Consider the following 25335-nt stretch of genomic DNA (forward strand, 5'->3'; position numbering starts at 1 on the left):
GACTCTATCTTGCAGTGTTTGCCCTTTGTCATCGCATGATGTCCTGTAGTAAGCACTTTCCATTACTTTCGGTTAAATGGCCCATAGAATACTAAGCAAACAAAGGCAGATTGGTTGCTATGAAGGAAAGGGCTAAGGTTTCTTTCTAACTGCTTCCTATTTGCATGAACTGTAGGCAAGAGACGTCATACCCGGTTGTTAAAATCATATTCATTTCCAGGTTTTGCTAGGAGGGCACATTTCTGTCTCATTTATACACAAAGCCACATATAATCACATCACATTGAACATACACAGTCCAGGAACTCATGATTTCATCTACTGGGATGTAGCAAATTGATACCAGGTCAGCTGGCTCTGTAAAGTTACCACTGTGACCAAGGCCACTGTATTATGCCAGCTGGCACCTCATACTCAGTACTAAACAGACCGTTCTTAGGGCATTTACAGGGCGTAACCCTCTACTTCTAGCCCTAGGATATGTTGTATGTTATTATCTTCCAATATTTCCTTTTTTTTCTATTGAAGCTCTAATGGTCTATTCAATATGACATTTTCACTCAAAGTGCAACTCCTGACAGATATAAATATTCTCATATGTGTTTGGGTGAATATTTTTCCCTAGAGAAAGTATTAGGGTAGTTAGTGCTTTAATAAAGATAGTTTGTCAAATGAATGGTTGAAAAGGTCTGAGAGAGAGTCAAAAATAGGCACAAAGCAGTTGTCATACAAATAACATTGCTCAGCGGGGGGCGCCAATGAGCAGAGTAATAAGGATTTAACCCCCTGCAGTAATTTTTCGGTTCTTCATTTTAGTTTTTTCCTACCCGTTTTACAAAAGCCATAGCTTTTTTATTTTTCCGTTGACAAAGCCATGAGACCTTATTTTTTTGTGGGGCATATAATGTACTTGGAAACTGAAAAAAAAACATTGTGGGGTGGAATGGGGGAAAAAAAAACAGCGATTCCATCATTATTTTTTGTGTTTCTTTTTTACTGCGGTCACAGTGCGGAAAAAACGAGACGTTAAATTTATTCTGCTGGTTAATATGATTACAGAAATACCAAATTGATATAGTTTTTTTATGTACTGCTTTTACAAAGAAAAAATGAGTTGCAAAACAAAAAAATTGGTTTGTGTTGCCATATTCTGAGAGCCATAACTATTTATTTATCCATTGTTTTTTGCAGGACGAGCTGTCGTTTTTATTGGTACCATATTTGGGTACACATGACTATTGATCACTCTTTATTCCATTTCTTTGGTAAGCTAAGCGGACAAAAAAAAACAAAACAGCAATTCTGGCATATTGCTTTTTTTTACAGGGTCCATGCTGCGGGTTCAGTAATGTTGCATTGTAAAAGTTCAGCCATGGTGATACCAATTTTCATTTTTTTACTTTTTACATTACTTTAGGGGAAAAATGCAAAAATGTTGTTGTTTTTTTACTTTAAATATTGAACTTTTTCTTTTACATTTTTTTTTTTAGATTTCCTAGTCTCCCTCTTGGACTTGACAAAGAGTAAAGCAAAATAAAACACGTATACTAGACTGCACTTCTTACACGATTAGAATCACTTTATTATGACATTAGCAAACACAAAAACAAACTGAAAAAAATTGAAAACAATAAAACAAATGCAGAAACATGTGCCGGACACAACTCCTATTCCCTGGTCGAGCTAGAGGACAAGTCCCTCATGAAAAAAAAAGATTTTATAAACTGAAAACCACAGGATACAAGGGATGTGAAAAAAATTCACAGGAATATCCCCATAACAGATATCAAAGTATAAATATCACTGCAATATCAAAGAGGCATATAGTGAAAAATATAAGGTATTACAGTAACCGGCACAAGAGGGGAATTGGGTCATGAGGACCCCACGCATATTGCCGTGTTCCCTGCTTCATCAGGGGCCCTAGGGGACTTGAACAAGTGATTGTTTGATCACTGGTACAATACACTGCAATATCTATGTATTGCAGTGTATTGTAATTTTTACGGGCTCCTAGTCCCCCATGCTGCTATGACAACTATAGGCACCCGGTGATCGTGACGGGGTTGACAATATGACGGAGGGGCCTCCTACCTCTTTTTAATGTCTTCGATGCCGTGGCCGCTATTGACCACGGCATCTAAGTGGTAAAAACGGCCAGGATCGGAGTTGACTCCGATTCCGGCTGTTACAGTGGAGTGTCAGCTGTAACATACAGCCAAAACTGTTGTGTATGGAACAAGCTCAGCCTGTGAGCCTGCTCCATACTCCCCCCCCCCCTACAGACTATGATGTCTAGTTATGTCAAATGTCAGTAAGGGGTGAAAGAGGTTTTCCATTTTAATGTCAATAAAGCTTTTCCACTGAACAAATTAAAAGTTTGTGTCTCAATTCCTCTCCACTTTCAAGATATATATATTTTTGCTGTCAGTGAATGAGACTACATGAGTTAAGATTCACAGGCTGCAATCCCGTACGTCGCTAGTCCTGCTGGCAAATAAGAGGGAATATAATTGTATCCAGTCTAGGCCATGCTCCGAATGTGACTGGAAGCTTGAGTTACATAAATCCAGAAAACCACTTAAAATTCTAAAGTCATTCGCCACAACATATTAGCGCTAGCTAATTATATTCTCTACTAATATGTGACTTTTAACACGCCATTGACAAATCTACCCTATTCTTGTTAAGCAAGTGGAATTTTGTTTTTTCAATGGAAATGCAGATCTAATTATTAATCTTACTAATAGAAAAGTATAAGCAATACTCAGTGGTCATTTATAGACACACTACACAGAGATCAAGTCACTAAAGCAATTTTAATCATCGATGCAGAAAATCACTATAAAGGTTACCACCTAAAAACATGTATGTGTCATCAAATAAATGCTAGCCATGTACCAACAGGTCTTCCACTTGACTACTGCTATGAAATTCTTATTGCATGAAGCGCTGCCTGTGACGCAGAAGTAGTCCAGCATACTACCTGTTCCAGATCTCAGTGAACAAGTAATTGGGAAGGAAACTGTAACATCATATACGTGGGACAAATTCAATATGACTCAGACAGTATATAGGAATAGACAGATGTGTTCTGAATCCTTGCTCATCAGTACCCCCTCCCTTCCCATAACCCAGAAATCCAAATAAAATCCATATGCTGTTGTGTGATCTGTGATGTCTCAATTAGGGGCTTGCCTAAGGATTGAAGCTCACTTATATATATATTATTTGTCTGTACCACATTGCTATTGCATTAAACATCACATTTATTTTTTACACAAATCACAAATGTTTTAGATCCAAGGATTATTACAAATCAGTAGAGCAGGCAGCTGCAGCCGCCCACCAGTGCCAATTATAAGAGGAGCTTCCTAAGCTGTCCAGTGCTCTGGTGCTGAAATAACTCACCTTCCACAGCCAGGCAGACTTGACATATCCTATAATAAAAGGGAATCTAAACCAACAATCTGTCTTATCTACATATCCTTTTCTGTTGAATACAATCTATTGTTCCAAGTTATCAGCCATTTCCGGCTGCAGAGAGGTTGACTGTGGTGTTCTTCAATGAGATTACTGACAAGTAGTCAAGAAACACGTCTGAGATCATGATCATTCCTTTATTCCACATATTTCCAGCTCTCAGTGTCTCCAGATACATTTCCATACATATGTGTGAATGACATCAGCAGCTTGTTTATATATAGGCGTTGCAAATATAGATATAGAATAGCAGTCATTCATTTGTTATTTAACTGTGGGGTTTTATAACAATTCAATGAATAATAGTTAATGTATCATGACGACGCTTTGACGAAACACAGCGGAAGCAGAGGTGCTTTTGGCAGACGTAGCAGAGCTGGGATTGTACTTTGGAAAATCCTTTGTGATGTCACAATGTGTTATCTGTGCTCCAACAGAGGATTGCAGATCAACCTACTGCAATGATTTACAATGCAAACCCAAAGTTAAATGACAAATTCAGCACTACTGCATCTGTATAGTACAGTCGGTTTACATACAGTTCTATGTAACACCACATATGACATGTTGTGATATCAGGATGAACTAAACCACAATACACAAAATATATAATATATAATATGTAAGACTGTTAAATTAATGAATTAATGTTAATTACAGATCTATCTATCTATCTATCTATCATCTATCTATCTATCTATCTATCTATCTATCTATCTATCTATCTATCTATCTATCTATCTATCTATCTATCTATCTATCTATCTATCTATCTATCTATCTATCTATCTATCTATCTATCATATATACGGTACATATACTATATGTATTGTGTATAAGGAGATTCTATTATTTATCATGTGTCCTTGCTAATCAGCAGACATGCCTTGTATTAATCTGTTATTGGAACATATGAATGACGTAGCAGCGTACACTCATGTAGAAAAACATACAGTTAGCTGTGCCAGTGGAGCGTTAAATTGACTGTCAGCAGTGAAAGCAGCTGATCTGAAGCCTGTTTGACATGATATTGCCGTTTCTTGCAGTCAGTGTGGGCGTCCCCTTGTCTAATTACACGAACTGATCTCTCCATGGGCAGTGGAGCTACGTGAATCCCTGCTTCCTTTTTTAGCATCTCTCCTCCCTTGGGAATACCGTATAGATTTAAGACGCTGCAAGTGTGCGTGACGTAGTTCTGACGTGTAAATACTCATTTCTATTGAATGTGGAGAACGATTCTTGTTATTTTCTTTCCAGCTATAGACTCCGCAACAGAAACCTGCTCCTGACATCTGCTCACTAGGCAACGAGGCAAAAGCAAAGGTTTATATTTAATACAGGTTTTTTACAGCAGTGATATCCTTTTTGAATATTACACAGACATGGAAGGAGGATTCTGGCCTTACAAGTACATTGCTATCATATCTATCTTGTCGTCATGCTGCTTACTATTTGTGTCTGGCATAGAGAGACGATATGTGAATGAATGGGCTGCAGAGATCCCGGGTGGTCCAGAAGAAGCAGACTTACTAGCGAGAGAATTGGGCTATGAATTACTTGGTCCGGTAAGCCAAATAATACTATTATTTTGATGTTATATACATGTCGTGAAAATGCAAATAACCAGTGGGGGAAATTGTGTTAATACTGTCGCACAACCGGTTGCTATCAGTGTACCATACTCCTCGAAATGTCGCTTGGTGCTTACGGAACCTAGCGCAGACCTGTCGCTTCACACATGCACTTCTTTCTTTTGATCATTGTGTCTCATTGCATTAAACTGTCACACCATTCTACCTCCTAAAGCCGAAACAGCTGTCTGTAGCCTTCCATAAAATGGCAGAATTCATTCATAAATATTGCACATGTTACTAGCACCATTTTTTCCGCCCTACTTATGCTATTTTTTTGGAGCGCCACATATTGCATGCCAGCTTTACTGCATATATTATTTCAACTATATAAAGCATATGACAATTATTAGTTTGCAATATCATGATTATTATATCTTCATGTAATGTTAGGATTCTGTTTATTGCGCTTCTGACATGTCAGCTCAGTAACCATACAGTATAAGTTCAGAAAAACAGTATGATTAATGTCAGAGCTACGTAGGTTTATCTGCAGGAAACTGTTTGCTTACCTGCCAATAGACACATTACATATACTTTCATTTAATGCATGCATTGAAGGAGTTAATTAAAACAAGCAATATAAGGGCAAAGTGGAATGTTTAACCTCCTCGATAGGATTGTGATGTTTTATCACAGATTGATCACGGGGATTTAGGCATCTCCCTGTAATACTGTTGTTTGCAGATGAAATAAAGGAGTTAGTAATGTACGTGAGTCATACAGTTCTCAAGCTGCCACTGTATATCAGGATCTTTTCATTGCGTATAGTGGTGGAGGAGCGGCACTTTGGCATTACGCCTCCTCATACCCACGGCTTTCCAGCCGTGGTATGAAGGAAATTACAATCTGAGAGTCTACAGGTCGCAAGACACATGTCAGTTTCACTAAAATGAATCTCTAGAGTGGTATATAGCATATATTATTTTTCCATATTAAATATGGCTATGCTTGTTAGCAGCTGCTGCTTGCCGGAGCCATTGATCTGTGTCACACACATAAGCCGTATGAGATCTGGTGACCAACACATTTTGGCTTGTATTTAATTGTATCATCCTTTCAAGGCATGCCGTTATATATAAATACCAATAGGAAGGTATCACCAATATACCACACTGGGTATCAATTTATGAAAGTACAAAAACTTTATACAATAATTAGGCTGATAAAGCACTCAATAAAATGACATATACAAAAGACACTACTAAAATTACAACCCAAAGAGGCGGGTGGACATCACATGCGTAAACAGTGAAAAAGTGTCAAAGTAAAAGGTAACTAATAATGGCAAATATATGTAGATGCTAAAGGTGCAAAGGAATGAATGTCCACCACATTTAAACAAATGGGACAGAGATAAAACCCCAGATGTATTTTATGGGATACTAGTAATATACAATAATACATACATAATGCGGCTATACTCATCCTAAATACAAACATGATGAATGATATTAGGTATAAGATAAAGCAGGATACTGACCCATCAATGTGGCACTTATATAAGAGATTTCCTCCCACCTCACCCTCCGACGCGCGTTTCACATTGCTTCTTCCGGAATGCTATTATTAGTTACCTTTTACTTTGGCATTTTTTCACTGTTTACGCATGTGATTTCCACCCTCCTCTTTGGGTTGTAATTTTATTTATGCCTTGTGTATATGTCATTTTATTGAGTGCTTTTTCAGCCTAATTATTGAATAAAGTTTTTGTACTCTCATAAATTGATGTCCTGTATGGTATATTGGTGATACCTTCCCATTGGTATTGGTATTTCATTGTGGGTGTCCCACATAGAATTGGACTCATTGTTCTATCCTTTGTTTTTGTTGGTTTATTCATGCAGTTATATATGCTGGTGACCACATATAGCTTGCATTGTATAAATCTTTAGATTTGTATGTCAATACAAAATAATAAATGTTAAAAAGTTAAAGTAGAAATTGTGCATCAAATATAACCATTTAAACAAACTGGGTAGAAACCATATAGGTTTAGTGTAATTTTAGGCCGTCACTTGACTGGTAGGGTAAACAAAAGCTTTCTTGATGTAGGCCTCAAGGTAATCTAAGCTAAGCACACGTAAGAGAAAGAAGGCAGGAATCCTTCTCTTGTTAGTTTGTTACATGTTGGTAAAATTGAATGTAAAGAAAAACAACCAAAAAAACTCATAACCTAGAACTTCATGTAAGCCGTCACTTTACCCTTATATTCCCCTTTACCACCAAGTGACACTAACAAGAGTCCAAGAAGCTAGGATATGAGGAGATGTTTACGGTGGTATTCACATTGGAGAGATGTCTTACCTGTACCTGAGCATGGAGGGAACACTGATCATAGGCTCATTCTTTCAGGGCTCTTGCACACGACCGTTGTTTTCTTTAGTGTCCTATCCATTGTTTTTTTTTTGTCTAAGGCATACTGAAGTATTCATTCCTATGGGGCCATGCACACATCTATTTTTTTTTAATCCATGTGTCTGTTCAGCAAATTAAAGATTAGGTCCTATTATTGTCCATATTTGCAGCCCATCTCACCCATTTTACTGTATGAGTCCGCAAAAAAAAACCAGACAGCACACACAAACCACGAGGATCCTTGTTTTGCGGTTCGAAAAGCGAAAACGGTCATGTTCATGACGCCTTACTATTTGTCTATTACTGAGCCACTATTTTATTTGCGTAGGAAAGGAATTTACCAGTGAGATGAACACTGTTTCATCTATTTCTAAGATATTTTTTCAATTGTTCCAGTGTGCAAGGAGAAGGGGGAAAGAAATGTGGAGAAACATCTGATATTGTTAATACCAGGTTTCTGGTTGCTTATTTAATGGATTGGTTGGTCATACAATTTGTTTCTTCATCTTTAGTAATTTTTCTTCTGCTTTTTTTAAAGGGAACCTGTCACCGCCATTATACTGCTCTGACTAAGGGCAGCATAAAGTAGTGACAGACACACTAATCTCAGTGGTCTGTCACTTAAGTTTTACAGTGTTACTTATGTGTTTGATCTTTGCAGCGTGCTGCCAGAAATGGGTCTCCCACATTCAAGAGCTGCCGCTTCCTCCACCCACCCACCGCTAGTTGACACATTTCACCCTATTACTCTACGTATCGAGAAATCTATCAATTAGCGGATGCTCAGCAGGGAGAGCAAGAGCTCATGAACACACCGGATTCATTTCTAGCAGCACGCTGTAAAGATTAAAGAATAAGTTCTCCAAAACAACTTATCATTAACACATAAGTGACAGACCGCTGAAATCTGTCTGTCACTACTTTATGCTGCCCTTAGTGAGAGCAGTATAACGGAGGTGACACGGTCTCTTTAGAGGGGATTTTTCACCATAGACACTTATGGCATATCCACAGGAAATAAAGATGTCTAATAGGTGGAAGTCCCACCACTGACTCTGTATTCCCCTGACCCTCCTTCTGTCCGAAGAGGCTGATGCCAAACACCACATCCAGGCTTTAATTTAAAGGACGGTTGACCATGCATTCAATCTTTACCTTGGTGCAGTGGCCAGCAGTCACCCCCAACTCTCCAGATTGGTAGGGTGGGATCCCCATCTATATTATATTCTGTGGATATGACATAAATGTCTATAATAGGAAAACTCTGTTGACTTTGGGGAAATTTACGTGTGTTATTTATATAATCTTTTGAAATTTCCATAAAATCATGATAAAATAATCCCACCATACTACAAGCAGGTACAGTAACATCTAAAAGCCCTTTTAGACGGGCCAATGATCAGGACAGCGATCACCTGATGAACTAGCAAACATTCGTTCATTAGTTGATCAGATCTTTTATGCGGCCATACAAATAGTTTATGGTTTGTCCTCTGCTAAACAATTATTGCTTTGTTTGAATAGAGCAAACGAACGCCGATTGTCAAGGTGTATTGTCGATCAGCACTCGTGATAGGTGGGGAACACGGGCAAATATCTGGCTGTGTAAAACCACCCTAAAGCAGCTGTGATGACCCTACCATAAAACCCGTAATATCTCAGCTTCTTGGACCCACTTAAGTGTAAAAGGCCTTTTACACCGGCCGACAATCGGCCGATGCAGTGAGCGCTGGTCAACAAGATATCGTTGATCTGCACTCGTTTGCTCCTGTCATACGGAGCTATGAATGGTGATGAGCGATCGTTACTCCGATCGCTCGTCCCCATACATTATCATCATGTCGCCAGCGTGTCTCCCTGTTTACACAGGGAGATGTGCTGCCGACAACGATAATATTTTAATTTTTTAAAATGATACGACCAGCAGATGATCGAGCGTCTGCTCTTTCGGCAACGAGCATTATATGAACGCTCGTCTGCACGATAATCGCCCAGAGTAAAAGGGCCTTAAAGAGGCTCTGTCACCACATTATAAGTGCCCTATCTCCTACATAAGGAGATCAGCGCTATAATGTAGGTGACAGCTGTTCTTTTTATTTAAAAAAACAATCTATTTTCACCACTTTATTAGCGATTTTAGATTTATGCTAATGAGTTTCTTAATGCCCAAGTGGGCGTATTTTTACTTTAGACCAAGTGGGCGTTGTACAGAGGAGTGTATGACACTGACCAATCAGCGTCATGCACTCCTCTCCATTCATTTAGGCAGTGCATAGGGATCCTTTTAGATCACTATGTGCTGTCTTATACTAACACATTAACAATACTGAAGTGTTTAGACAGTGAATATACATTCCACGGGATGTCTATTCACAATCCCTGCATTTCTTTACTGTTTCTGTGGTAGTTACAGCAGAGTAAAGTGTAATCTCGTTATAACCTGTCATCTACAGCGTAATCTCACGAGATCACACTTGCTCTACTGTAAATACCACAGAAACAGTAACGAAGTGCAGGGATTGTGAATAGACATCCTGTGGAATGTCTGTTCACGGTCTAAACACTTCAGTATTGTTCATGTGTTAGTATAAGACAGCACATAGTGATCTAAAGGTTCCCTATGAGCTGCCTAAATGAATGGAGAGGAGTGCATGATGCTGATTGGTCAGCGTCATACACTCCTCTGTACAACGCCCACTTGGTCTAACGTAAAAACACGCCCACTTGGGCATTAAGACACTCATTAGCATAGATTTAAAATCGCTAATAAAGTGGTGAAAATAGATTGTTTTTTTAAATAAAAAGCACAGCTGTCACCTACATTATAGCGCCGATCTCCTTATGTAGGAGATATGGCACTTATAATATGGTGACAGAGCCTCTTTAACGTGGGGGGAATTTAATATTCTGTCTAATTGTTGTCAACTTGTCTTTTAGTGAAGTAAGGCTTTAATGATCTACGCTGAATATTACAAATACCATAACTAGTATAGCTCAGTAGACGAGTAAGGTATAGCAAAGTCCAAAGCAGAACTGTAAACCTGTACACTCAAAGTGCAAAAGCGGGTGCAAATCCCAAGATCGGGGTTATGGGTCATGTTATATATAAATAAAAGAAAGGCAGTGCTCCATGTTACAAAAGTGAAAAAAGTGGTTCTTTTAATCCATATGCGACATTTCGTTCAGCTATAGGACCTTTCTCAAGCTTGAGAAAGGTCCTATATAGGACCGAAACGTTGTATATGGATTAAAAGAACCACTTTTTTTCATGTTTGTAACATGGAGTGCTGCTTTTCTTTCATATAAAGGGGTTTTCTAGCCAGTAAAAATTGATGGCCTATCCACAGGATAGGCCATCAATAGCTGATGCGTCGGTGTCCAACTCCTGGGACCCCCACCGATCAGCTGTTTTGAAGGGGCTGCAGCGCTGCTTCCCTTCATTTCTTCTTGCTCACTGTGCAATACCTGTGAATCGCTGCTAAATGTGTGTTGACGTTTCACAGTGAGCAAGAAGAAATGAAGGGAAGTAGCGCTGCAGCCCCTTTAAAACAGCTGATCGACTAGGGTCCCGGGAGGCGGATCCCGACCCATCAGCTATTGATGGCCTATCCCAGGAATAGGTCATCAATTTTTATTGGCTGGAAAACCCCTTTAAGCAAAAGAGTAGCGATCTTATTTTGGTAAATTTACTACATTTTGTAATGTACACAGTAGATGACTTTTTACTAGTATATACGTTTAGAACATGTTGTTCTATCATTACTACGGTATCTCCCTTCACTCAGACTACTATATAGACAGCAATACAGCAATAGAGCATCAGGGTATGATCCTTCCCTTTTATATAAGAACAATTAATAATTGTGTGACAGCAGGTAGATATTCCAACATATTGGTAAATGTTGTGTGTTATGAAGCGCTTCTGATCATTTGAAGTTCTCCCCTCACACGTCCCAATTTTCAGACCTCGTCCAGCTTTATCAACCTGCTCTACCTGGTGCAGTAAACTCCTAGAAGTTGTTTGCTAATATGGAATAACTAAGGTTATTCTTGGTTAACAGTAAACTTGCCAGTAATGTGATCACTATATAAGGAGATGGGCGCTGTAATGTAGGTCACAGTAATGCTTCTTATTTAAAAAACGATATTTTTTCACAAAGTTAGGAGCGATTTAAGTTTATGCTAATGAGCTTTCTTAATGCCCAAGTGGGCGTACTTTTACTTTCGACCAAGTGGGCGTTGTACAGAGGAGTGCATGACGCTGACCAATCGGCATCATGCACTCCTCTCCATTCATTTACACTGCACTAGCGATATAGATATATCGCTATGTGCAGCCTCATACACAAACCCTAACATTACTACAGTGTCCTGATAATGAATACACATGAAATCCAGCCTGGACGTCATGTGTACTCAGAATCCTGACACTTCTGACTCTTTTTTGTGAGATTCCAGCAACGGATACGAAATCTCGCGAGATCTCGGTGCTAAACGAGATTTGGTTTCACTTGCCGGAATCTCACAAAAAAAGAATCAGAAGTGTCAGGATTCTGAGTACACATGACGTCCAGGCAGGATTTCATGTGTATTCATTATCAGGACACTGTAGTAATGTTAGGGCTTGTGTATGAGGCTGCACATAGCGATATATCTATATCGCTAGTGCAGTGTAAATGAATGGAGAGGAGTGCATGATGCTGATTGGTCAGCGTCATGCACTCCCCTGTACAACGCCCACTTGGTCGAAAGTAAAACACACCCACTTGGGCATTAAGAAAGCTCATTAGCATAAACTTAAATCGCTCCTAATGTTGTGAAAAAATATCGTTTTTTTAAATAAAAAGCATTACTGTGACCTACATTACAGCGCCCATCTCCTTATGTAGGCGATAGGGCATTTATAATGTGGTGACAGAGCCTCTTTAAGTCGCTATAGGTTTTTTCTGGAATTCAGGTTAATTACGAGAAATGTTATTTGTTGATCCTAGACCCCTCTCCACCATTAAATTCTCCATTCACAATTTGTGAAAAGATTTTTTAATATTTAGGAATTTATGTGTCTAAAGATGTGTCTGATTTTTTTAATTTGAATATAAATCCATTGATAAAAATATTTCATGAAAACCAAAAACTTTGGTCTAGGTTAAATTTGGTGCATCTATGCCCATTTTGATGCACCCCATAATCTTATTTGCCTTGGCCGCAGCTGCCTGTCACTGGTTTCTACAGTTAAGTTTACTGTCAACTAAAATTGCTAAGTTTTTTTCCATGTCAGTTTCACTGAGTATTTTCCCGTTTAGTATGTAATGGTGACATGTATTTACCTTGGGGTAATAACCTTATATAACCTTACATTAGTTTAAACCTCATTTGCCACTTCTTTGCCCAAGCCACTAACTTATCCAGATCCATTTGTAATATAATACTGTCCTCCTTTGTGCTAGATACTTTACAGTTCAGTATTTTCTGCAAAAAATAAAACTTTTCTGTGCAATCTCTCTACAAAGTCATTAATAAATATATTAAACAGAATAGGATCCAAAACCCCAGTGGTACCCCACTAAGTGATGATGACAAGATCTGAGTATATACCGTTAATAACCACCCTCTGGTTTTCTTTCGCTATAAATGTGTTGTGGATAGTACATATACCGCAAGGGCAGTATATGACAACATGAGCAGTCCCTGAAATATAATAAGACTAGTAAAAGACAAGAAGAGAGAGGAATATGGTGTTCTGTTTTGAGGTGTTTTGGGTGGCACTTTTTTTTTTTTTTAGAAAGGTGCAAATAGATTGAACAACTGATTTTAAAAATGTATAAGATTGAAAGCCTGTTTTTCCAATATGTTGTAAAAAATAGTGTCCATTCCTAAAAAATATGTATTTGTTACTACGTTGGATATCAAATAATGAAAAAAATAAAAAGCCATTTACTAGTGTGAATGAGGCCTCACAGCTACCAAAATGAATCATGAACTAAAAATAATTTCTACTTTCAGCCTGTTTTACTGCACAGATCAAATGACATTGATTATAACATTTTAAGAGCTTATCTAATGACGTAGATTTCAGCTTGTATGACGTATAAAGTATGAATCAGATGCTGGAACCATGAACCAAACAAGTAAACAATGAACATCAAATTGGATATGTTGAAATCTGTGATGTCCCACTGATATGTCTTAAGAAGTGTAAGGGTATGCCCACACGGGTTATTTCGGGCCGTAAAGGCACCGAAAAATGTCTAAAAATACAGAAGCTGAACGCCTCCAAACATCTGCCCATTGATTTTAATGGGAAAAACAGCGGTTCGTTCAGACAGGGCATTTATTTACGCGGCCTTTTAGGCTGGGTTCACACGTGGCGGAATTTCACTTAAATTCCGCTGCGGACACTCCGCAGCGTTAATCCGCAGCGGAGCCGTTTCTGCATTGACTTCCACTTCTATTTAGAAGTGTTCGTTTAGACGATGCGTAACATTCCGCTGCGGAGCATAGGCTGCGGAGCGGAATTTGGTGTCCGCAGCATGCTCTGTCTGTTGCGGAGCAGTGGCGGACTCATGGCGGAATTTCTCTATTGACTTCAATGGAGATTCTAAGTTCCGCAATGAAGTCCGCAGCTGTCATGCACATGTTATGTGTGCTGCGGATGCGTCTTGCTTTTTTGCCATGACATTTCTTCATTCTGGCTGGACCTATGTATTTCTAGGTCTACAGCCAGACTGAGGAAGTCAATGGGGCTCCCGTAATGACGGGAGCGTTGCTAGGAGACGTCTGTAAATAGTCACTGTCCAGGGTGCTGAAAGAGTTAAGCGATCGGCAGTAACTGTTTCTGCACCCTGGACAGTGACTACCGATCCCAATATACAGCTACCTGTAAAAAAATATAAGTTCATACTTACCGAGAACTCCCTGCTTCTGTCTCCAGTCCGGCCTCCCAGGATGACGTTTCAGTCTAAGTGACGGCTGCAGCCAATCACAGGCCAAGCACAGGCTGCAGCGGTCACATGGACTGGCGCGTCATCCAGGGAGGTCGAGCTGGATGCCGAAAGAGGGACGCGTCACCAAGACAACGGCCGGTAAGTATGAAATTAGTTTACTTTATCTAGGGAAAGTGCTGTCCCTTCTCTCTATCCTGCACTGATAGGGAGAAGGGAAGCACTTTTCCCGCAGTCCGCAGCAGCTAGTCCGCATCAATTTACTGCACATTTTGTGCAGATCCGCAGCAGAATCTGCAACACAGATTCTGTGCGGCATTGATGCGGACAGTTGCGGAGGAAATCCGCCACGTGTGGTCATGCCCCTAATAAAACGGCCCGTAAAAAACCGCCTCGTAAAAAGAAGTGCATGTCACTTCTTGAGCCGTTTTTTGGAGCCGTTTTTCATTGGGTCAATAGAAAAACAGCTCTAAAAACGGCCGTAAAAATCGCAGCAAAAAACGCCCGATGCATAAAAAAATGGCTGAAAATCAGAGGCTGTTTTCCCTTGAAAACAGCTCTGTATTTTACAGATTTTTTTGTTAGCTGTGTGAACATACCCTAAAGATTAGACAGTACATTCACTTTGGTTGATTTGATGTTTTTATCCTTTTAATATTCAGTTCATGCAGCAAATGCAGTGCACCAAACATTTTAAGATCACCTTGATGTTACTAGACATTCTAAAATGTACATTTATTCATTAAATGCTATTCACAGACATATATTTCAAGGGTTATTGGAGTCTATGGATAAACCATGGTTAGATTTCAGAGGGATCTATTAACTTGGAAAGAAAAAAAAAATATCTATGCTTCGTCCGTGTTTGAATAAAAAATTTAATCAAGCCGCACTTTCAGTATTTACCTATAGGGAATAAAGTCACAAGGAACGTTGCATCTGTCGTCAAATTTTTACAAATCACAGTAGTATTACTATAGTTTCTATTAATGACATCACCATATAACCAATATAAATCATATACATTTTATATCTGTAAAGCCTATGACAGGGGTCCATAGGCTTTAATAGACCAACAAAAGAGTCCTTAGCCACTTAAGAAAAATAAGGGAAGGGGCCACCCACAGCAAGACAAATTTACTATAAATTATAGCAGAAGTCTACGCCAGCTCATAGCTGCCATAGATTTCACTTTGTGGTGCACAGACAAACCTCTTAATAAATTTGTTGCATCTTACTCCTGCAGGTTTCAGTCTACGACTGGCATATAAAATGCCAGTCTTAATAATTCTGACCCTGTGTTTTTGTCTATTTAACTTTTTTTTAGCCTTATCCTATTGCATCCAATTGGTTCCTATGAACTACTAAATTTGTACTCCTATACAGGCCATTGTTTCTTTTAAATCTGTATATGTAGCAGAGCTTTGTCTAATAATGTCTGAGTTGCATTGTCTGGTCATCATGATAACTCTCTGAGTCAAATTATGGTGAAGTTTTATCTTCAGTCCTCACTAAAACAACATATTAACATATGACAATGAGTTGTGCCAAATGACAAACTCATATCTGTTACATCTGTATTTCTACTGAAATTGGAAAGAAAACATCTTGGCAAGCTTTATTCACATGATATACCAGGCATGTTAAATATATGAGACTCTGTTCTATGTTCTCGGCTAGATTATGTGCTTTTTCCATTAACCTAGTTGTCTAAAGCAACCTCCTTGCTTTCCCTCTGCTTTTACATTGCATTTGTACTCACCTGGTCTATTTGCTCCAGTCTTTTGTCAACATGGACTGAATATTGTGTTATTGAAAGACCTGCTAAATGTACTCGAACTTTGCCCATAGGAGGACACATGCACAATAATAATGCTCATAAATGTCTATTTCTAACACTGTTCCTGGATAGTCTATATATTATTAATCACATATGTGTATCTAGGCCTGATTTTTTTGTCACATATATGTATGCAGTACATATATATAAACAGATCAGAAACAGAGTCTAATGCCAAATAATATGAAGGAATAACAAATCTTTATTGACTACATATAAAAACATACATGTTAAAAAGGTAAATGAGGGGAGAGGCTCTAAATAGTACACACAGATAAGAACCAGATCCAGGTATATGATATATATTCATCTAGAGACCCTATATTAGGGACATATAGCTAGGATAAAGGGGCTATCAAAATGTAACATAGGTGGTTGAGTACAGGCTGAAATGTTAAGAACGGATAACAAGAGTAAGTTCCTTCTATAGCCAAAAACCCAAACAATTGGTGACTCAGATAGTCTTACCCATAAGGGTCGTCCTGATGGTCTGGATGTCTGTGTGTGGACCCCTGGCCCTGTGACACCTGTGCAAGTTCCCTGGGGGGCACTATTATAACAGTCACACATTGTATGGGGAATTTGTGGTAAAAATGGTGATTGCTATAGATGATGTTTACACCAAATATTGTGGAACTGATCTTTTAATGTCATTACATGCATTCATTTTTGCAAAAATTGGTCATTTTGCTATATTGTATTGAGCGTTTTATTACATTTTGCAATTTCCAATTTCAATGCAGTTCCCAAACCAAGATTTTGGGGATCCTGGTGCACAGAGGTGCCATATATATTTTTTTAAACATACATCCGTATTGTCAGTCTATGGGTACATTGTATATATAGATTTTACAGCAAGTGTGTAGGCTGGCCATACTATTGTGAATGTGCAACAGAACATATTAACATCGCACGGCCGCAGTTCCTGAGACCATAGCTCAGGGCTCCTTAAACTCCAGGACCTACGTATGGATGAAATCATATAGTAATATAGTCATACAGTAAACATATCACACTTTTTACTCCAAGTACAAAAATGTACAGTATATGTTGCATATGGATGAAACATGAAATGTTAAGAGCAAATTGAACAAACAACAAAAATTACTAACCTACGAAATATTTTTGTCTATTGTTAAATCAATTTGGAAAAAATAGGCAAATCTAACAATGTGAAACATCACAATAGACAGACTGTAAAAAAAAATTCTATTTTTTTCCTGTATTTACCACCAGTCCAGTATGATACTGATCTATATAGGTAAAAGCTTTGGGTGATCTTTATATTAATAGACACAATTAGTATTCTGGATAGCCAGTCTGTCAGCCACAGTTTAGTAAAACTGGAATAGTGATTTAAAAAAATGATTATTTTTTTCCGCCTAGCATGAGTCAGAGAGTGAATGGCAATCGTCCATTGTGTAGTAAGTAATGTATCCTTTTCATTAAATGACTTTCCTCTCATAAACCCATGACGTCAGCACAGTCCAGAATGACTAATTGGCTTTATGTGAATATGGGGGCAATATTACTTTGTTTAGAGATAACATTCTGTACTGTATAATTTATTGGCATCCCTTGCCTGTGGCTATCAAAAAGGATGAGCCCATAGAAACAGATAGTGATAGAGGTCACGCATTGCAACCAATGTTATTCATTGACTCAATCCATTACAGGTGTTTGCAGTTTTATTACAGCATCTAAGATGTTTAATGTCAGCTATGATAGGAAATAGCATGCCTGCTGGATTATTTCTTACTTGTATAAATCATGCTGGTGGTATGAGTATATGAATTAACTATTTAACTTTCATTCATTTGGAAAATCAAGCATGGAAATAGAGTGTGATAAGCTAGTTCTGAGGAACATCAAGACAAAGATATTGTTGAGTTGACTTACCAGAACGAGACCCCATGCAAAGACCATTTTCTTCTACTAGTTCTTCCCATTGCCCCCGTCCCCTACTTTTTCCAACTACAATAGCAGCACAAAGGCAAAGGATTGGAGTAATTTGGTCAACACAACCATTTAATGAATACAAAAACCTGTCAAACATATAACAGAGAAGTCCTGGCAGCAATATAACCATTCCAATTATTTACCCCCAATCATAGTCACTGAATTGGGGGGCAGAAGAACCAATTACAGATGCCAGATTAAAGCTAAACTTGACTTCTAGGTTTCCCCAAAACCATCCAGAGCATATCTTGAAACCAAGTATAATCTCGGGATTCATATCTGACATGAATTCTCCTGTCCATTTTGATACCAACTCGAAGGACCCTCGACCTGACAGCTGCTATGATGGGACACTAAGTCACACCCCCATCCAAACGACAACTCCCTTCTTAGCATCACCCCAGTATGAGGTAGACCTAAGGAGAATGCCTTGCCACCTGGCACCTCTTTCACCATCCAACTGCCACTAGATGTATGCCTGCCCCTATGGCTCTGCCTACAGTACGGCCTGCTCATGTAATTATCTATCAGTCCACTAGCTCACAATAAGATGATTGCAATAAAAAAAACACACAATCCAGCAACCATGCAAAAACTAATCTGGCATTTCTTGCATGCTATATTTTCTTACAGATTGGATCTCTTGAAAATCACTATTTATTCAGACAGTCAGCGCATCCAAGGAGAATGCGGAGGAGCATCCCACATATAACAAAGAGGCTAACTGACGATGACCGGGTAGGTTATCTAGTTATAAAAAATGTATTGTGTATCAGATAAAGTGTTGGTAATCTTGGCGATGATTGTTTATAGATCAAGCTGAGATATACTATATTTAGATTAGAATAGAAAATATTTCAATAAAGTTGTTACCACATTTTAGGATGTAAATTATTAAAAACTATTAATTTTTTTGTTCTTTTTTGGTGTTAACTTTTCAAACATGAAGGTAGTAGGGGTGTTGTCGAAGTTCCCTCCCCTAAGGACTTCTGCAGCCGGTTGGAGCAAGGGATGACCTCTTGTTCTCTTTGTATGTATCATGGGACACACAAGAGGAAACAATTTTGGGAGTGTATGATTCCAATGCATATATTTGGAAATATAATTATAATAAATGTTATTTACTAACTTTACACAATTGTAAAAATCAGCATTGAAGGGGTTTTCTGTTTTGGATGTTCCCGTTTTGTTTGAAAGGTCACTCAAAAATTAGCTGATCTCAGGGTGTCCCAGTGCTCGGCCCCTCTGGGATTAGCTGTAATCTGCAGAGTAAGGCTGGGTTCACACGACCTATTTTCAGACGTAATGGAGGCGTTTTACGCCTCAAATTACGTCTGAAAAAATGGCTCCAATACGTCGGCAAACATCTGCCTATTACTTTCAATGGGCTTTACAATGTACTGTGCCGACGACCTGTCATTTTACGCGTCGCTGTCAAAAGACGACGCGTAAAATTACAGCCTCGTCAAAAGAAGTGCAGGACACTTCTTGGGACGTTTTTGGAGCCCTTTTCTCCTAGGCCCTGTTCACACAGAGTTTTTTTGACAAGTTTTTTTACGCGGAAACCGCGCCGCAAAACTCGTCAAAAACCGCCCGAAAATGCCTCCCATTGATTTCAATGGCAGTTGGACGAGTTTATTTACCGCAAGTAAAAAAAACGCGTCGCGGTAAAAAGAAGCATCATGACCCATCTTGAGGCGGTTTCCACCTCCAAAACCCCATTTCAATCAGTCAGAAAGAGGGAAAAAATGCCTCGACAAGTGTTTTGACGAGTTTTTGTCAAACCACTGTACAAAAACCGTCTGGAGCAGTTTTTGCAGGAGGAATTTTCCTCCTGCAAAAAACTCTGTGTGAACATAGCCATAGACTCCAATGAAATCAGCTCCAAAAACGGCCGTAAAAAACGCCGCTAAAAACGCCGCTAAAAACTCGAGTTGCTCAAAAAACTTCTGAAAATCAGGGGCTGTTTTCCCTTGAAAACAGCTCCGTATTTTCAGACGTTTTTGGTCACTACATGTGAACATACCCTAACTTGTCAGCATGTGTTCAGTTTCTCAGCAGTGCCACCACAGGGGAAATGAAGCATTACATTATGCCCAATAAAATCAATGTACATGGGTTTTAGGTCAGGACAGATTTCAGTTTGCATCAACGATTTTTATATGTATCTTCTACTGGATGTTCAGCTACTGTATTCATTTCTGGAAGAGTAATGGTGTCTGTCAGAAACCCTCATAACTATAGAGAAAATAGTGAGAGGTGGTTAATAAATATGCCAAACCCTTAATGTGCTCAGTCTTATATCACTTGTTCTGTTCTATATATTATAAAACAAATTATATAGGCTTAATATTTGTGGTTTCAATTGTAACAGCATAAATGGAACTTGACATATAACTGATATTTTTAGGTGTCATGGGCAGAACAACAATATATTAAAGAGAGGAGTAAGCGCTCTGTTTTCAGACAAAACACAGAAGATCTTTTTAATGATCCTATGTGGAGTCGTCAGTGGTATCTGGTAAGTAGCATGTAAAAAGTGCTTTAAAAAACAGTCCAAAATTCAGTGAACAGCTTGATATGTACACAGTACAGATGCTTAAAACTATTGCTTTTAACTTTTTGATACATACAAACATGTACATATAGACAAATACTGCATTGGTTGTACATGCCCCTATGTTAGAGAAATGCATTTTTTAATAGTAGCCTTTTAGCGTCGTGAAAAGAACGGAATGATCATTCAATTTCCCAACAATACTAATAACACAAAAAGCACATTCATTATTGACACTTTACATCACAGAATTAAGACATAAAATATTCAGTATTAGAGGTGACATAACAAAAGTCCATATTATTCAGTGTAATTGTTGCTTTCATATTCTCAGCAAGACACGAGAGTGAACCCATCATTGCCGAAGCTGGACCTCCATGTCATCCCAGTATGGAGGAAAGGAATAACGGGAAAAGGTGTTGTTATAACCGTATTAGATGATGGATTAGAATGGAATCATACAGACATCTATGCAAATTATGTAAGTTTATTGTGTAGTTTAATGTTTAAACCTATGCAAATATGAGCAATACATCGACGACAAAGATGCATTGGTACACACATATATATATTATATATATATATATATATATATATATATATATATATATATATATATTACTGTACAGTAGTCCAATATATATGGTAGTATATCTTTATAACTAGCTAGCACTTTATGTGTCTTTAAATAGCGGTACGACTCAATTCTATAGTCAAATTGAGCCGAGTGCTTCTTTATACCAGAATTGTCCCTTCCCCCCCATTCTCTGCCTTTTTTCTATATTTGTCTGGTTGGCACCGTACAACTGTACAGAGCTCTGTGGCTGCTGAGATCCCCTGTTTTTCTTTTATATGCGACTCAATTCTATCGCTGTATTTTATACTAATGTTTTGCATTTCAGGATCCAGAAGCAAGTTATGACTTCAATGACAATGATAAAGACCCCTTTCCACGATATGATATTACAAATGAGAACAAGTATGTGTGTAACACACCCCATATCTACTTGGTGTTATACTATGGAATTCGTTACATGCGACCTTTACAGCCGCTTAGCTACTTCACTTAGGCCTCATGCACACCACCTTAGTGTTTTTTTACTGTCTGCAAATACGGATCCGTAGTCATCTGCAAGTCATCCGCATATCTGGCACACTGTCTGTAAATATGGTCCGAAGTGCATCCGTATTTACGGATCCGCAAAAAAAAAAAAAAGAAGGAGGCTACAAATGATGTCACCAACATGACCCAACACCTTGAAAAGGTCACATGATCGCTCAGGCCACAGTTTGTTGGGGAATCCCCTGCCGTCACATAGCAATGCTTCCATAATTACTGACGGCTACGGATGCACATCCGTAGCCATCCGCAATTTTGCACGCACATAGTCTTCTATGGGAGAGTCCGTGCCGCAATTGCGGACAGGAATAGGACATGTTCTACATTTTGCAGATTATTTTTACAGCCCAGACACACATCCGTAAATATACGGAAAGGTGTCCGAGGCCTATAGAAATAAATAGGTCCGTAGATTATCTGTAATTACAGATCCGTAATTACGAACAAAAACAACGCTCGTGTGCATGGGGCCTTATAGAGATTTTGCATTAATCTCAATGTATGGTACAATGTGTGAGCACATGAAGTGTTTACACTTTTAGAACATAAATACATAAATTAAATTGACCTCAAGTTTCTGAGAGCAGTTACAGAATGTGTCAGGTAGCAGATTGCTGAAACAGAGACTGCAGGCTTGTCTGTGTGAGTATATGCCAGGACAAACCTGCTTACATTGAGTTCCCTTTAAAGTAAGCGTGCACAATCTGTGACCCAGGGGCCTCATGTGATCGGCGATGCTGTTCCGTGCGGGCCCCAACCAGCAGCAGACACACATTCTTCCTTGCACTGATCATAGATAGGTACAGCTGAGCACTCTCTGTCGGTTGCTCACATACATATTCCATGTCAAAGGGAAGAAGAGTAATGAGTAGTTGAGTGCATCTGGCCCTACTGAGGGGGTCACTGTGTTGCTGACACTGTTATGGGCATCAATGTGTGGCTGGCACTATTATGTGGCACTGTGGGGCTGTGTGAGTTCTGTTTTACCCTTAAAAGACCAGCCTATTTTAGGCCTTAAGGACCGAGCAATTTTTGTTCGTTTTTTCATTGTCGCATTCCAAGAGCCAAAACTTTTTTTATGATTTCGTCTATATAGCCACATGTGGTCTTGTTTTTTGCAGGACGAGTTGCATTTTGCAATCTACCATTTTAGGGAGCATATTATTTATTGATTAGCTTTTATAAATTTAAATTTTGCAGGGAATGAAAAATACCCAGCAACTCTGACATTGCTTTTTTGCGTTTTTTTGCCCCCAACTGTTTACCGTGTGGTAAAAATATCACGATAACTTTATTCTATGAGTCTGTATAAATGCGATGATACCATATATGTATCGTTTTTTTTATTCTTTTTAGTAGTGTCTTACAAATTTTATGTTTTTTGAAAACATATTTTATGGAAAAACATAATTTTTGTGTCGCTTCATTCTTGGAGCCTTCATAACTTTTTAATTTTTCCGTCAACGTAGCCACATGACGGCTTGTTTTTTCGGGATGAGTTATAGTTTTTATTGGTACCATTTTGGGCTACATATAAACTATTGATTATCTTTTATTATTTTGGGGAAGATGCAAAAAAAACCTGCATTTCCACCATTGTTTTTTTTTTTACACCGTGCGCCATGCAGTATAACTAGTAAGTTATCTGAGTTTTACTAATCATTATGATTGTGGCATTACCAAATGTCAAATAAAGTATTTTTTTTTATGGGTGACTGCGTTTTGAAAAATATACAAATATGTAAGGTGGTTTATTTTTTTGCTGGAGACTTTTTTTTTATAAAATTTTATTGAACATACTTTTTCTTATTATTATTTTTGTCCCACTAGAGTACTTGCCCCAGATGTCATTGCATCTGTCTGCGCTAAGCTCCAATTCATTCTGCAGCTGCTCTCAGTAGTAAAACTTGGGCTAGGTTCACTACACATTTGGCTTTCCTTTTCAAATGTCTGTTTTTTTTTTTGTTTTTTTTGGATCCGTTAAAAGAATAATACTTTTAAAATGAGGCTTTCGTCACGGTTAAAAGTGTCCGTTTGACTCAGTTTGCTTTTTTCTTTCCATGAAAAAAAACACTGAATGATTTAATTGAATGGAAAAACGTGGTGTGAACCTAGACTAATATATAAATACTAGCATGGGTATTAGTGCTGTTTATATGAATCTAATGTATTTAATTTAACTTCTAATTGCAGACATGGCACAAGATGTGCAGGAGAAGTTGCAATGGTTGCAAACAACAAGAAATGTGGAGTTGGGGTAGCATATAATTCTAAAGTAGGAGGTAAAAATTGTATATTCTTTTGTTGGTTGTAGAATTACATATGGACTTATTGTAAAATATTAAATACACAGAATACAGAAGTGAAAACAGCCTGTTTTAGAGCCCCTCACCCTCACTGCAAAGTAGTATATTACATATCATCTGACATGAGTCCATTGTGTATCTGTGCACTGAACAGATACAATTTCTTTAAAGTTTATTTATAAAAACGGTTGACAAGAACACATATTGAGATATGACATCCAAATATCACTACCTGGAAGTCATTGTATAGTAGTTTGTGTGAAAGAAAGGATTTAAAATGTACTATGGTTCTGATTGAATTTTACCACTTAAGGGTGCCAGTGTTCCCGCAGTGTGCGTTTTTGCCATGCAGACCTTGGCCACGCAGCACACTACCAGCCCACGGCCGGAATGTGTTTTCATCGTTTCACTACATAGTTTTAAGGGTCAAAAAAGATCATGACAAAGATGCTACATTTTCTTTTTAAATATGCTGACTTTAAAGACAGTGTGAGTCAAAGGTGGAAGGAACGTCCCTCATAGCATTACAGCTAGACATGTTACAGTGGACTGATAATGTTTCATTTAAGGACATGTCGCGGTCAAAAATGTGATGCTTCAAGAGCTCTATTAGATTAAAAAGCTGGAGCAGAATTTGTCAAAATATCCAGAGTCCTCCAGCCATGAGCCATTTCTCCCATTTAGGCCTCTACCGTCGGAGGAATAGATGACCAAAAAATGGAAAGCATCGCTTCCGTTTGAATTACCATGGATTTCAATGGTAATTCTTTGGTTTCAGTTGGATTCCGTTTGCCTCTGTTCCGCTAGGTTTCCGTTTTTTTTCACGGAAGCAAAAGTGCAGTCTGCAGCACTTTTGTTTCCATTGAAAGAACGGAAAACGGAGGCAAATGGAATCCAACTAAAACAAAAGAATTACCATTGAAATCAACGGTAATTCAAACAGAAGTGATGCTTTTCGTTTGGATTTTCGGTCATCTCTTCCTCTGATGGAAGAGGCCTAAATGGGAGACAACACTAGTGTGAACTTAGTCTTATGCAGATACATGGCACTTCATAACAACGATCATTAAGGATTAATTTTATTCAAGAGGAGCATTTAGTGCACATGGCTCTGAAAAGTGCTAAATATTAATCAGAAAT

The 25335-nt window shown here is 38.4% G+C and overlaps 1 protein-coding gene across 1 annotated transcript in view; it reads left to right on the top strand.

Moving 5' to 3' along the window:
* The first annotated feature begins 4041 nt into the window (after positions 1–4041).
* PCSK1 (proprotein convertase subtilisin/kexin type 1) overlaps positions 4042–25335 on the top strand; it is a 47172-nt gene continuing 25878 nt past the window's right edge. The window contains exons 1-7 of the mRNA XM_075837112.1: positions 4042–4105; positions 4741–5048; positions 18846–18950; positions 20623–20733; positions 21104–21250; positions 21672–21748; positions 24083–24171. Of these exons, the coding sequence (XP_075693227.1) occupies positions 4866–5048; positions 18846–18950; positions 20623–20733; positions 21104–21250; positions 21672–21748; positions 24083–24171 (712 nt within the window). The 5' untranslated portion in view covers positions 4042–4105; positions 4741–4865. The remainder of the gene's footprint in view (positions 4106–4740; positions 5049–18845; positions 18951–20622; positions 20734–21103; positions 21251–21671; positions 21749–24082; positions 24172–25335) is intronic.

The sequence above is a fragment of the Rhinoderma darwinii genome, chromosome 1, assembly GCF_050947455.1.
Source record: "Rhinoderma darwinii isolate aRhiDar2 chromosome 1, aRhiDar2.hap1, whole genome shotgun sequence".
NCBI lineage: Eukaryota > Metazoa > Chordata > Amphibia > Anura > Rhinodermatidae > Rhinoderma > Rhinoderma darwinii.